General features: G+C 37.5%; 1 protein-coding gene across 7 annotated transcripts in view; it reads left to right on the top strand.

Moving 5' to 3' along the window:
• Nucleotides 1–2,262: 2,262 nt before the first annotated feature.
• Nucleotides 2,263–14,957, top strand: part of EFR3A (EFR3 homolog A) — a 158,049-nt gene continuing 145,354 nt past the window's right edge. For 4 of the 7 annotated variants that reach the window (XR_008917500.1, XM_056823077.1, XM_056823076.1 and 1 more), the window contains exon 1: nucleotides 4,133–4,424. Coding sequence is in view for 6 of the 7 variants with exons in the window: in XM_056823077.1 (XP_056679055.1) it covers nucleotides 4,415–4,424 (10 nt within the window). In the remaining variant the exon portion in view is untranslated. Of the gene's footprint in view, nucleotides 2,338–4,101; nucleotides 4,425–14,957 lie in introns of those variants that run through there. The other 3 variants (XM_056823078.1, XM_007488346.3, XM_007488344.3) reach the window with 2 other exon arrangements.

The following is a 14,957-nucleotide window of genomic DNA, read 5'->3' as shown; positions in this document are numbered from 1 at the left end:
TCATGCGGTAAACTGAGGCACAAACTCTATGGAACTTTAGGTCTCTATTTTTCCCAAGGGGGAGCAAATATCCTGGGGTCCTGAGACCACTAGAGATCTTCTGGACTTTCCCAGAATGGAGAGATAACTGAGATATGACTTCTTGAAATCAAGAGAATCTTTATTAAGCAGGGGTATACATGCACATCGGCAAATTGGTCTAGTACCAAAAAATACTCAAAATATAATTGTCTGGTGGCAACTACTTTTATAATTCTTAGTGAAGGGAGCTGGGAGAGTGGCTAATCCAAGGATGGATTTAGGGTGGCATGGGTAGAGAGTTCTCAGGGATAGAGATAGACTGTCAGGTACAAAGAGGAATAAAGACATCTTTGGTACACATTTTTTGGCATGCAAAAACATATTCTTTTGTATGATCCCAAGCATGCACTAATCAGTTCCCATACATGAGAATACAATCGGGCATAGAAGAGCAACACCAGCAGGAGCCTTGAAAAGGCTAAATGTAACAGTGAATCATACCAAAATAGCTTGATTAGAGATAACGAGACTGAGACCAGGGATAGAAGCTTTGTGACCAGAGGTACTGAGTTTGAAATATGTTTATGCCCTTTTGGTGAACTCATCCCAGAGAGACCGGGAGAACTGGTATAGAATGAGCCACTGGCTGGTGGACTTCAGCCAGGCCATAATTTTCAAAAACAGTTAGTTTCTTCAAATCATTCTGGGTCTCAGGTAAACAAAGTTGGTTTTATACATCTTCATCACATATACAAGGACAATTCTAGCATATCAAGATAATTTACACCATGCCTTCATACCTTTCTAGTCTTCTTATTTATTTATTCATTTATTTATTTAAACTCTTACCTTATTCCTTAGAATCAATATTGTATTCCAACACTGTTCCAAGGCAGAACAGCAGTAAGGACTAGGCAATGGGGGTTAAGTGACTTGACCAGGGTCATATAGCTAGGAAGTGTCTGAGGTCAGATTTGAACCCAGAATTTCCTGTCTCTGGGCCTGTCTCTTAATTCACTGAGCTACCTGGCTGCCCCCTCCAGTTTTGTCATATCTTACTTCTTTTTCTTACCTCCCCATTAGATACCCTGTGATTCAGTGACACTGGTATCCTTGTTACACCTCACACGAAATATTTTATCTCCCAAATGATATTTTCATTGGCTATCCCTTATGCCTTGAATGCTTTCTCTTCTGATATCTACCTCTTGGTTTTCCTGGCTTCCTTCAATTCCCAGCTAAAATCCTACCTACTACAGAAAGCCTTTTCTGACTCTAAACCCTTTTTCTTTTCTAACCCCTTAATGCTGGTGCTTTCCCACTGTTGATTATCTCCAATTTATCCCATATATAGTTGTTTTTTATGTATCTGTTTGGATGTTGTCTCTTCCATTATCCTGAGTGTTCTTTAAGAGCAAGGCTTGGTTTGGTTTTCTTGGTTTCCCCACATCTTAGTACAATATTTGGCTAATAGTAGGTACTTAATAAATGTTTATTGACTAATTGACTGAGTTTTCAAACAGAATAAAAGCCGACAAACAAAAAAAGATGTATTAACAATATAAACAGCTAATATAAGTTATAGCATGAAACTAAAAATTATAGGGAAGGGAAAGAACAGTGTTGGTTGACAACCACCAAGTCAGATTGCATAGATTTAGGATGTATCTGGCATGAAAGGGGAAGACAAATGATAGGATTGTAGATTTAGAGTGATTAGGAACCTTAGAGATCATCTAGTCTAACCCCTTCATTTAATAAATGAGAAATCATGACCCACAGAGTATAACAGCAGAAGTAATCAGTAATTCACAGGAGACAGTGCCCAGGAAATTAGCAGATATAATAATTACGTCCTTAGAGGTCTATATACAAATGCGCAGAATAATGGGAATTAGAGTTCTTAATACCATGAGGAACATTTGACTTTACAGATATTACTAAAGTGCAGTGGGGCTTAGTGGGATGTGAACTCTGCCTGAAATACAACAATGAAAAGGTATAATTTATTCAAAAGAAAAAAAGGCTGGTGGAGTAGCATTGCTCATCAAGATATTCTCTTGTGTGGAAATCCACACATCAGAGTAAAGAGTGCAGAGCAGAGAATGTTTGAGAAGCAGTCAAGCATGATATAAAGGAATGGACTTTGAGTCAAACAACCTGGATTTGAATGCTTCAGAACATCAGGTAGTTGGTAACTGTTTCCTGTCTAATCACTGTGGGAAGAAGAAAAGCCTTTGGATAGCTCTGGAGCTGGAACTAAGTGCGTATTTGAAAAGGCATTGACTGGCTAAATGGAGTCTCTCTTCCCTGCAGGTAAGTGTGGTAAGGCCTGCTGTGGGTCTCCTAGGAGAAGGGGGCTGTGGGACTCAGGCTCATTGCATCTGGGTACCTTAGGGCCTCTGGGCCATCAAGCACCTCTGTTGCTTCTGTCTCTGTCCTTCCTATTCCTTAGGTGAAGGAGGATTGGAGGATTTCTAACCTTGAAAGGTCTAAAGAGTCAGCACAGCCTAAATCACTCATTTCCAGGACTGAACTCCCTTTGGTCATTGCACCAGACCAATAAATTTCGGTAGAGCCAGGACAGGAGACTGAGGATGAATACAAAAGAATGGCAGGTTCCTAAAGGGGTTGAAGCTTGTGATTAACCTTACTCCTGTGTCAGATTCTGAGGACATGAGAGAATACCTTTACAGTTTGGGGGATTTTGACATGCTATTGATTTGTCACTTTAATTTAGGAAACCTGGGACCTCCTTAGTTTATTGAGCCCACTTAACTTCTTCTATATTATGACACAAAATTTTATTATGTGGAGAGAAACAAAATAGAAATTCTTGGTTGAACAGATGCATACAAATCTTTAGTTACCCTGCTCAGTCTGAGGGCTTCTCTGGTAGAACGTCCTTTTCAGTTACATTTTATTAAGGAGGGGAAGGATACAGATTCCCTGTCTTTACCTTCTTTCCTCTCCTTCTCTTTCTCTTTTTCTTCCCACCCCCATTCTAAATGAAGTTTCTCATCACCTTTTTGGAGCACAAACTTCTAAATTTAGCTGAAAAGTTCCTTACCAGCTGGCCCCCTCTTGGCTATATGTTATTATCTCTCATAATACTCTCAGTGTAAGCAAGTTTATATCTTTGCATGCAAATTAGATATTTTAAAGGTTTATTTCCTCTTTTACACTGTATGGTACCTGAAAGCAAGAATCACAGCATTTCCCAAGCAAATAATATACTGTCAAATATTCTATGGATATTCAATAAATATTTGCTGGCTTGTCATAGACCTCATACATGGAGATGGGTCTAACACAAAGTAGCAGAAAGACCTTTGGATTTGTAGTTACAAGATGTGCATTTGAATTCTGCCCCTAATTAACTGCCAAGTCACTTAACCTTTGTGATTGTCAATTTCCCCATCTTTAAACGAAGGGAGTGGGCAAAATCATCTAAGAGGTTCCTTTTCATTCTAAATAATGTTTCTAAAAATGGGGCAGAATCATCTTGGGAGTCAGAACATTTGGTTTTAAATTCTGAAGGACACATAGGTGTGTGACCTTGGGAAATGTAGGGAACAGATGCCTAATATTGGGCAAGCGAGCATTTCGCAGAGAGTTGGGCATTTTACTGATACTGGGGGGGTGTTCCTAAAGATAGGGAGGGGAGACAGAAGAAATTAGGGTTTAGGGGGATTGAAGGAGGGTTGGAGAGAGGTTAGGCTCCATATTTCATAGGCTTATTATGTCAAGTATCTTGTTAACTTGAAGTGATGTATTTGCAAGTTGTCTCCTCGATTAGAATGTGAGTCGCTGGAGAGGATGGACTTTAATATTTCCTTGTATCTCCAATGAGTTTATTGGCACATAGCAGGCAGTTAATGTTTATAAATCTCCAAATGAGGGGGTTTGGTTGGTCTGGGGGGATCTCTTCCAGCCCTAGATCGATAATGCTATATTAATACTCCTCTTCTTATAATGACGTTAGACGAGGTCTGGCCTAGATGGATTTAGGTCCACCTCAGAGATCATCAGCACCCTTAGTGGACATCGCCCCGCCCCCTCCTCATCCCCTCCCAAGGCTGAAGGAAGGGGGTGGGTCTCCGCCCACGCCAGTGACGCATTGACGTCAGCGCGCGGTTACACAGTCCCGCCGTCGAGCCAGAGAGCCGGGATTGGGGGGGCCGGCGTTGGCTGCGGCGGCGGCGCCCGTTTTCACTTGGAGCGGGGCCTCCGGCACGGCGCCAGTCCCCGCCCCCTTGGGCCCAGGCCTCGGCTCCCCCAACCCGCCTCGGACCTCTCCGTCCAGCCCAGGTCCGTCATCATGGTATCCTCCGGCCTTCAGTTCACCAATCCTCGCTGAGCCCTCAGGAGGCGAGCGCATCCTGGGGCCAACATGCCTATCCGTGAGTGAGGGGGCGGTCCGGGCCTGGGGGGATTGGGGATGGTAGAGGCCCTGAATGGCCGTGAGTCTTAAGCGATTCGTATGACTGAGAATTAACTGACTGTCCAAAACGTCTGCCACGGGCGGAGGGAGGGGGCGGGGCTGAGGAGAGCCCGGAAGCCGGAGCCAGTTAGGGCTTCTTTCTCGTGTGTGTGTGTGTGTGTGTGTGTGTGTGTTTAGCGCAGCCGTTCCCCTACACAGGGGGAAATATTGGGTGTGTAATAGATGTGTTATATTGGGCAAGTGGATGGGCATTTTCCGTGCCACTTAGGACTTCTCTCTTCTTTCGTGTGAGCGTGTGAGTGATTGATTTTTGTACAGCCCTCCGCCAGCTCGGTGCAGTGGGTAATACTGGGTGTGTAATATTGGGGGCAGGTGGGCGGGCATTTCCTGGAGCATTGGGGATTTTACAGAACCTTGGCGGGGGAGGGGGCTAGCGGCAAGCGGGAAAGAGAGAGAAAAAATTAGGAATTAGTGGGATTGAAGGAGGCTGAAATGAGCTAAGAATGGAAGTAGAGAAGAGAGGAAAGCGGGTGCCAGTGAAGGAGGGGAGGGTGAGGACGTCAGGAGGTGAGGAATGGTCCAAGGCTTCTAGCACAGATGCCTTGTAGGGAGGTGTTGGGCTACTAGTCAGACTAGAAGCATTTATTAAGCATTCACTGTTCCAGGCACTGTGCTATGCGTTGAGGATACAGTCAGTCAGGTATCATTTTTAAAGTGCCTATCATGTAGCAAACATTGGAGATTCAAAGTCAGGTAGCATTTATTAAGTGACTGCTGTGTACCAGAGGGCAGCTAGGTAGTGCCTTGTTAGAGTGCTGGGCTGGGAGTCGGGAACTCTTTCTGAATTCAAATGGGACTTCAGACATTTACTAGCTGTATGACCCTGGACAAGTCATTTAACCCTGTTTGCCTCAAGTTTCCTCATCTATCAATTGAGTTGGAGAAGGAAATGACAAAACACGGTATCTTTGTGAAGAAAACTTCAGATGGGCTCAGGAAGATTCGGTCATAACAAGTCAGAAAGGACTAAAATGACTGAAACAACAACTAACAGCTTTTTGCCGGGCACTGCCAAGCACTGGGAATATAAAGTTATCCAAGTAGCACTTATTAAATGCCAAATGTATATCAGGCATTGTGCTAAGTGCTATGGATGACACAGTCATCGAAGAAACATTTATTAAGCACCTTCTGTGTGCTAGGCACTCTTACCTAGAACTGGTGGATATAAAGAAAAATAGAAGGCACTTCCTTTTCTCCAGAAGCTCACTGACTTCTTGTTAACCGACCACATATTAATTGAATTAAGTGAGAAAGTACTGATCTGTAAGTGTAAGTAGAGAATATGGGCTACTTTGAGTGATTGAGATGGAAATTGGCCTTCAGACCAACATTATCATTTCTGGAAAACCTAAGGCCCAAATTGTCTTATATCTACTTTCGATAAGTCTAGGAATAAAAAGGGAATAATCTTTTAACACTGAGTCCTTCCAGCATTTTCAGAATTTTTGGAATTCCTTGGGGGGGGGGAAGGAGTGAATGATTTTTATGGTGCTTTTGATCTGAGGAGAAGAAATTCAGTCTTTGGGAGATTTTTAAAAAGTTGTCATTAAGTTTTACAGTAAACTAAAGTGACTCCTTATGACCTCAGATTAAATATATAAATACATTCCTGTCTTTGGTTTTTCAAACCCTTCCCAACTTGGCCATGGCCTGCCTTTCCAACAGCAGGCATTTCCAAGCTTATTGCAGATTATTTCCAAGTCAAGCTGTCCTGTCTGTTCCTCTCTCTTTTCTTTCTTCACACTGTGCACTGCCCAAGCATCATCTGCTAATTAAGGCTTTCTGATCAACACAGCTTCCCCTACCACAGTTACCATCTATTTATTTTATATATACCTATGTATCCAACTGTTATGGACCTGTTTAGTTTCTTAAAGCTAAAGACTGTCTCACTTTTATGTTTTTGTATCCCATGGTTCTAGCATGATGCAATAGATATTTAAAAACACTTGCAGATTAACTTTTTTTCTTTGTGAAAAAATTAGCTTGTATGTAGTAAGTAGGCTTTACTAGCATCCTGGGGCAAGTAGTGCTGCTCTCTCTCTCTCTCTGATGACCTATTTTAAATAAATTCAGATGTTTATGGCTTTTTTTTTCCTTAAAGGATGCCATGTAAGGGAGAGAAAGGACAGTGATACATATGTGAGTGGAAAGAAGGAATTTTGCATGTTTTGGAACTGGGAATATGTAGTACTTGATTATTGAGGTTGCTTTAAGCTAAGTACTATTTATCTGACCATTCCAAATTCAGAATTATTATAGTTAGTAAATATAAAATTATAGTTAGTAAATAAACTGCTTTATAAATTTTCTCTGCTTTTGCAGATTAATATAGGACATAATGGTGAAATTGAGTTCAATCTTATGTTTTCTCTAATGGAGTGGAAATAGAGATAATTCTGAAGATTTTAGAGCTTATAAAATACTAAAAAATAACATTAAAATGACATTGACTTAAAGATTATGCTTAATTCCTGTTTTATTGATTTATGAATGAAATGGGATAGATTAGATAAAAAAAATCACTTAATTTCATTATCATGGTAAATTAACCATTTTCTTCCTCTTGCCATACAACCTCAATTATCTCAACAGTGCATCACTTTTTTTCTTGTCTATTTCATTCTATAAAGAAAAGGGGGAGAAAGCTGTAGAAGCTTTTTTGTGTGTGTGTCCTTGAAACAATATAACCTCCTAGGTCCTCAGCATCTGGTCAAGGGATATAGAAAAGCAATTCATTTTTTGAGATTTGATATACTTTACAAAATGTTGATTTGTTAAGGGTAACATGTTAAATTTTGCATGAACTAAGCTAAATCAGCACTTTTAACTAAATAGGTGGTTGAAGAATTTGGGGGCACATTTTTTCCCCTGTTTTCTGTTTGGTGTCCATACTTTTTGGCAGCTATTTTTATCCAAAAATATATACATATTTCTGGTAGTCATGTCTCAATAAGAAAATTGGTGGAGAATCATTCATATTAGAGCATTGGGACAGAGGACAGGAATTTTTTTTAAGGGAATCTTAACAGTATAATAACTTCATGTTAGACAAAAGACGAATGATATTATTGCAGAGATCAGAAATGCTTTGTGGTAATTCTCTTTGTAGAGTAAATAACCTTTAAAAACATACTAAAATTTTCTTTTAGTGTTAGGTTTAAATAGTTCATGTACAACTAATTTACCTCTTAAGGACTTTGTAGAGTAAAAATTCTTGTCTTTTGCTTTGTCATAAAAATATGATTTTTTTGTTACTTTAATGGTAAATATTTTATTATGATAATAGTAAATAAAATTATATTTTTATTTTTGTCTTATGTAATTGCTTTTTAAACTGGTGTATACTACTTATAATTAGATCAGGAATGTAGTAGAGTGAAAACAGTAATGATTTCAGGTCTGATCTACAAAAAATTTTTGAAAATTTCTTGAGCTTTTTCTCTTTATAAGACAATGTAAGAGAGAAAAAAATTGAAACATTTCATTCACCTAAAAGTGGAAAGGCCTCTGATAGGAACACTCCTGATAGTGCTCTTTTAATGCTCAGTTTTTGTGTAGCTTTTTAAATTAGGTTCATTTTCAAGATTTTTCAAACCAGGAAACATAGGATTAGAAGAACTTGGTTTCTGAGTTTCTTAATTTTTCATGTCTGGTAAGGTAAGTCAAACGTGTAAACCATCTTTAAAAATCAAAAGATGAGACCGTAAGCAATTTTGGACATTAAAGCATAGTGAATAGATAACTGCTGTTTGACAAGAACACTTACATAAATTTAATCAGAGATGTACATAATGGGTCTAAAAGAAATTAAAATTTTACCTATTTATGATATTTATATTTTTCAAAGGGAATGTTAGGGGATCTATTTCCACTTTAGCTTTTTAGCCCAGTATACTTATGTTTCCTTAGCCTACTGCTTTGTAAAAATGCTTAATGTTTTGTAAAAACTGCATTTACTGCTTTCACAATTTACTCTTTAAGTAGTCAAATTCCTTTGTCACTTAACTGTCAATTAACTAGCAGTCAATCAGTTAACATGTACTAATACTCCTACTAATGTGGCAGGCACTGTGCCAAGTGCCGAAGATAAAAAGCAAAAGCAATCCTTGCTGCCAAGCAGCTCTCAGAGTTTAATGGAGAGACATCATGTAAATAGCTATATACAAATAAGCTATGTCCATGGCATATTGGAAATAATCAAGAGAAGGTAGCATTATAATTCAGGAGGATCAGAAAAAGCTTCTTATGGTAGATGGGGTTTCAGCTGAGATTTGAAAGAAGCCAGGAGATAAGAGAGAAGAGCATTCCAGGCCAAGGCTGGACAGCTAGTAAAATTTCCCAGTCTGGATATGGAATGGCTTGTTCAAGGAATAGAAGGTGTTTATTTCTAGTGTTTTCTTATTAATTGTGTAAAAGTTATTAGCTATTGCTATGGAAAATTGAAAGTTGAGACATCATTTAAAAAAGTCTTTTCACTTAGATTTTGTGTATTTTAAATCCTTGCTTATATGTATTTTTTCTAGCTTGCCACCTTAGGCCAATAGGGAGAATAATACCTAATAAGGTCATTGTGCAGAAAGACCACTATAAAGGTGATACTACTGACACCTCAATGATATTGTTATCCTAGTTTCTGAAATAAGTATTACATTTTTTTTTAAACTTTATCTTCTGTCTTAGAATTAATACTGTGTATTGGTTTCAAGGTGGAAGAGCAGTAAGGGCTAGGCAATGGAGGAAGGGGTAAGTGACTTGCCCAGGGTCACACAGCTAGGAAGTGTCTGAGTCCAGACTTGAACCTAGGATCTCCCATCTCTAGGCCTTGCTTTCAGTCCACTGAGCCATCCAGCTGCCCCTATTGCATTGCTTTAAAAACAGATCTGTTTAGCCTTAATAAATAGTAAATTCATTTCACCAGAGATGCCCCACTCTTACTGACCCAAAAAGATGACCTTCTGTTTGTCCAGAGATGATCATATTTATCACCTTTTTATGATTATTGACCTGAAAGAGGAGATTAACATATATTTTGAATTCTAATACAATAAATTTTGAAATGAGTGATGATCATCACTTCAAAATTTTTATCCTGATCATAATCCTTTATATATGTGTGTATATATATTTTTAGACTTACACACAAGTAGCTGCTACTACTTTTCCTTTATTCATATTAATCCCTCTAAGCCTATACTTTCCCTACTTTCTTCCTCCTGATCCCAAACTAATGATGTAATTATAGAAGTTGAGAATTGAATTTAGATTTGAGTTTCCCTGGTAACTGGTTCCATGGCAACATGTTAGGTTAAAAATTCTAATTGATACAAGAAAGTATACAAGTTTATCTAATATTCTAGTCATTGAATTAAAGTTGGAGTTTAGTATCTGGACTTTGGATAATAGAATAGAAGATGAACAAAAGTCAAATTCCAGTGGACATTTCTTATTATCTGTTCTTGATAAAAGCCAAAGGTCTAAATAACACTCATTAACTTTATCTTTGTGGAGCTGAGGTAATGTGTAGGCATATTACTTTCTGATGGTTTAACTTAATAAAGCTGTGCTGCTTGTTAAGATGTCTGTTAACCTTTGTCTCTCAATTATCAGTTGTTATGAGTGAGATTTTGTTAAATATCAGTCAGTTCATGCTTGAATTCTCCTAGAATGTTGTAAGTGCCAGTAATCTGTTTTGTTCATTGAGTAGGGATCCATATGCTTTAAATTCCAAATATGGGGGAGGCAAGAGTTGACATTCTGTTATGAAAGTTTAGGAACCCAATTTATATTCTTATCCAGATGGGGAACTAGCCCACTTGCACATGGAATAGTATCTATGGGTAGGGCCAATATTCTCAAAAAGGTGATTTTAAACTACTTATAAGCTGAAGGACAAACACTTGTTTTGAGACCTCTGAATTCATTGCCAAGAAACATGGAAAAGGGGGCAGCTGGGTAGCTTAGTGGTTGAGAGCCAGGCCTAGAGATGGGAGGTCCTAGGTTCAAATCTAGCCTCAGACACTTCCCAGTTGTGTGACCCTGGTCAAGTCACTAAACCCCCACTTCCTAGCCCTTACCACTCTGCTTTGGAGTCAATACACAGTATTGACTCCAAGACGGAAGGTAAGGGTTATAATAAAAAAAAAGAGAGAAAAGAAAATAAATGTGGAAAAGACAGAGTCTGAAAAATATTATGGGTAGATGTTACTAATCATTTGCCTTAATCATAAAAGAACCTCTATATTGGCCCTGTAGAATGGGTGATCTGATTATAACACCATCCTAATTAAATAAATTTCAAAATGCATCCAAGTTGCATAATGAATTAAACTGTTGGATTGAGATCTGCCTAGGCTAATTCAACAAACACTTTAATGACTTCTCTGCAAATCAATGAAACCTGGAGACAAATAAAATTTATTGCTGATCACCAGTTTAGTCTATTAATAGTATTCATTTAAATGATTCCCAATTTGCAAGCATTTTATGTTCCTCAGTTCATTTTTGAATTCATTATTTGGAACTTGAAATTTTTTCCACATTTTTCATTAGTTAAGTGGTCTTTCATTTCACCATCTTTATATTGTTTTTATGCAAAGAAAGAGTATATTGTTGAATTTGCCTCCCAGTGCAATAATAGTAAGTCTACTTTCTCAGAACTCTCTTTCTGTTTGACCACAGTAGGGAGAATGGGACTAAGGAAGCTACCAAGGGAGCTAGGCAAAGAATGGAGACAGGAAATTCCTTCAAGGACCATGGTCAGTGGGTAGGGAGAGTGCTAACAACTTCAGCACTGAAGCTGGGAGCATTTGTTTGTATAGAATGGATATTTATAAATTTGGGCATTTGAACCAGAAGAATGCAGGGACCAGAACAAGATCACTAAATCAACCAAGCCAAGGTGTGGCTTTTAATAGAGGACCTCTATAAGCTAAAAGTATTTCTTTTTGGACCTGTTCTTTCTATCAGGTATGACTATTAAGAAGCCTTTCCCTTTGTTATTTTTTATTATCAGTTTTTAATCAGATCCAGTGGGGGAAAATAGAAATGAAAGAGCATGAAATGAATATTTCCTTGAAGTAAGTGGAATAAATGATTGAAGATTTATGGAAGAATTTCTTGGTAGCAACTGTTTTAAAGTGAATTTTGACAATTTTGATATGCTATCCTTATTCGACAATAGAAATCACCAATTATGTATAAAAGGATTGTCCCAAATTTAATAAAGGTAGACTATAAACTGAACAAGATCAGTTTATTAGCAGTGCTGTAAATAACTGTTTTGGTATTGGTTCCAAGCCAGAAGTGATAAAAACTAGGCAATGGGGGTTAAGTGACTTGACCAGGGTCACATAGGAAGTATCTGAAGCCAGATTTGTACATAGGACTTCTTGTCTTTAGGCGTGGCTCTCAATCCACTCTGCTACCCCGCTGCCCCCCACTGCAAATAATTGTTAACAAAGTGGATCAGACTGGCCACCTTCATAAAGCCAGCTGTCCCACTGAGAAGGAGGAGTACCTCTTTATTGATACACAAGAAAGAAGGTGTCTTGGAGTTGTGGAATTTTATGATTGGCTATACTACAGGTAGGCTGGCATTCAGGTAAGGCTAATCATGCCCCTCTCCAAGCAATTAAGGAATGTTAATTGTTTTATAGGACCCATGCGCATCTTTTAGATTTTGCTAGTGGTTCAAAACTACCAGACTTATTATTTCCTTAGAAGACATGAAAATCTCTCCAAATTCCATGAGGCAGGCAAGAACAGACAACATATCTTTTGAGGATGGTACCAAGTTAACTTGTGGGGTGTAAACAGATGTCTGATGTCCTGAAGGTATCCCAGGAGCTACCTGTATCAGAGTCAACTTTTCTTTTAATTATACTGTTAAACTAATTCATAGGGAAAGTCAGACTCCAGGAAATAGAAAGGTATCAGATGTAGGCTCAATTATAAAAATCAATATAATATAAAATCAGTTATATTATAGGATCAATACAGTAGAAACTTCAGGTAACATTTTTTATTTTTTCAAGATGTTGAAGTACTGTGGAGCAATATTATAATACTATTACTCCTCCACATTTTTGAATAAGTGATTAAATAATGTTGGCAGTAAACTCTGCCCTTTGAGAAGTAATGTTAGCTGCTGGTTGCTGTCATTTTGCTTTTGAATATAAATGGGATGTTTCAGTGAGTGACTGAGCATCAGTAGGTGGAAATAGTTGTTTGAGAGGAAAAGGAATAATAGTGCTTTTTTACTTTTCACAGCCATCCTTTAAGAGGAAGAGAGATGAATTCTGCATTTTTCATTGTTAATATTGTCAGTCATAAGAAAATGTAAGAGTTCAGAATGAGTCATTATGTTGAAACATCTTAATGGATTTTGTTTCACAAATGATTCTCTCTGATAGTAAGAGTACCAAGTCATGAGTGAATGTTCTTAAGTTAATGACAATTTCTACTATGATTAATGCCCAAACTGTCAAAATTCTCATTGTTATTTGCTAAACTCTGTTCTTTAATGAGCTTGAATTTTATCAGAGATAGTAAAACCAAGCTAAATCTTTCCTTCCTTTGAAAATTGTCACCTACTTCTCCTGTACCCCTCCCTCCACCCCTAGGTTTTTAAATTTTGGCTTTATTGACAGTTAATTTTCATTAAAGCTTTTCCCCTCTCCCGTTAACACTTTCTTTAAATAGTTTACATACTGAATACATCCCCCTTTCACTTTCTTTGACTGTTAATGCTGGTAGATACTTATACCTCTTGTCCTCAGGAGAAATTCAGTTCTAAAACTTCCACAGTTTATTTTTTATTTCCAGTTGTTGATTTATTTTTGTACCTTTTTAATAATCTTATGCTAGAGCATTTCCTGGCTAATGCTAAGTATTTATTACATCTCTACTATTTAATTGGCTTTTTTTGAATAGCTGCCTTGGAAATTTGCTACAAAGCTGAGATTGCACTTTTAAATGGATCTCACTGGCTGCTCAGAGAATAAAATAAAAGGCAGGACATTTAGGTTGGCCATTATCAATAGTGGAACCTCAGGAACTTATGTACAGTTTGAAGAAATATAACAGTACTGGACTTGTAATTGCAAAGATCATTTCTGACTTAGGAGGTTATTACAAAATAGATACAATTAAGACAAATGATTGAAATTTTCTGACTGATAAAAATGGACATTGATATTATCTTACAGGAATGTTAGGATGCAGTGAGAGAATATATATATATATATATATATATATATATATATATATATATATATATATATATATATACATGGATTTGGGAAATAATTCTATGAACATAGTTTTTTTGGGGGAAGGGTCAGTCAATAAGTATTCAGCATCTACTATGTGCCAGGCACTATGCCAGGAATTGAGAAGACAAATGGAAGTAGAAAGACAGTACCTGCCCTCAAGGGGCTTATTTTTTTTTAATATTTTCTTTTCCCCCAATTACATATAAATATGTAACAATTTTCAATTAGTACAAATATGTAACAACAAAGGAATTTAACATTTGGATTTTTTTTTTAATTTTGAGTTCCAGATTCTCTCCCTCTTCATTCTTCCTCCCATATCTATCTCCTTCCCTGAGAGGATAGGCAATCTAATGTAGATTTTATATGCCTGAACACAGTTTTTTATAAATTTGTAGGAGACTTTGCAGTGAAAACCTAAATCAAGTGTGAGGTGATTGATTTTTTTAAAGGTCTTAAGGGAGGGTGAAATAGTGTAATATAGTAGAAAGCTATTGGACTAAGAATCAAGATCTGAGAACTAAATAACTGGGTGATTTGGGGTAAGTGTCTTTCTTAGTCTTTTTCTTCTCATGTAGAGATAACTATTTCATATTGTTGGGTTCAGAATAAAATGTACTGTAGGAGTGAAATATGCAATTTCACAGTTGAGTTCTAGCTACCAAACAGTTTTTATTGGTGGTAGGTGGTACAATAGATACAGTACCAGGCCTAGCATTATGGAATTCAAATTCAGCGTCAGAAAGTAATGTGACCCTGGGCAAGTCACTTAATCTTGTTTGCTTCAGTTCCTCATCTGCAAATGCAAATGCAAAATGAACCAGGGAAGGAAATGGCAAACCACTTTGCCAAGATAACCCAAATGGGATCATAAAAAGTTGGATGTGACTGAACAACAGCAAAAATTGTTTGCAGAAAATTGTATGGGACTCTAGGGAGGGTGCCACTTCAGTTTATAGTAAATTTAAAGGGAAGATGTTACATGTTAATTGCAAGCTAAAAAAATTTTAAGATGTATTGGTCCAATAATATGAAAAGGAAGTCAGGGATATGTTTTAACAGGAAGAGGTTTGGGATTATTGTTAAATTTGGGTAAGCTATAGAATTTTTGCAGGTCTAAAATTGTTGTTCAAAATTGGATCTTTACATATTTA

This window comes from Monodelphis domestica, chromosome 3, assembly GCF_027887165.1.
Source record: "Monodelphis domestica isolate mMonDom1 chromosome 3, mMonDom1.pri, whole genome shotgun sequence".
Classification (NCBI taxonomy): domain Eukaryota; kingdom Metazoa; phylum Chordata; class Mammalia; order Didelphimorphia; family Didelphidae; genus Monodelphis; species Monodelphis domestica.
Note: the sequence above shows the minus strand (reverse complement) of the source record. Positions and strands in the feature narration are given on the sequence as shown.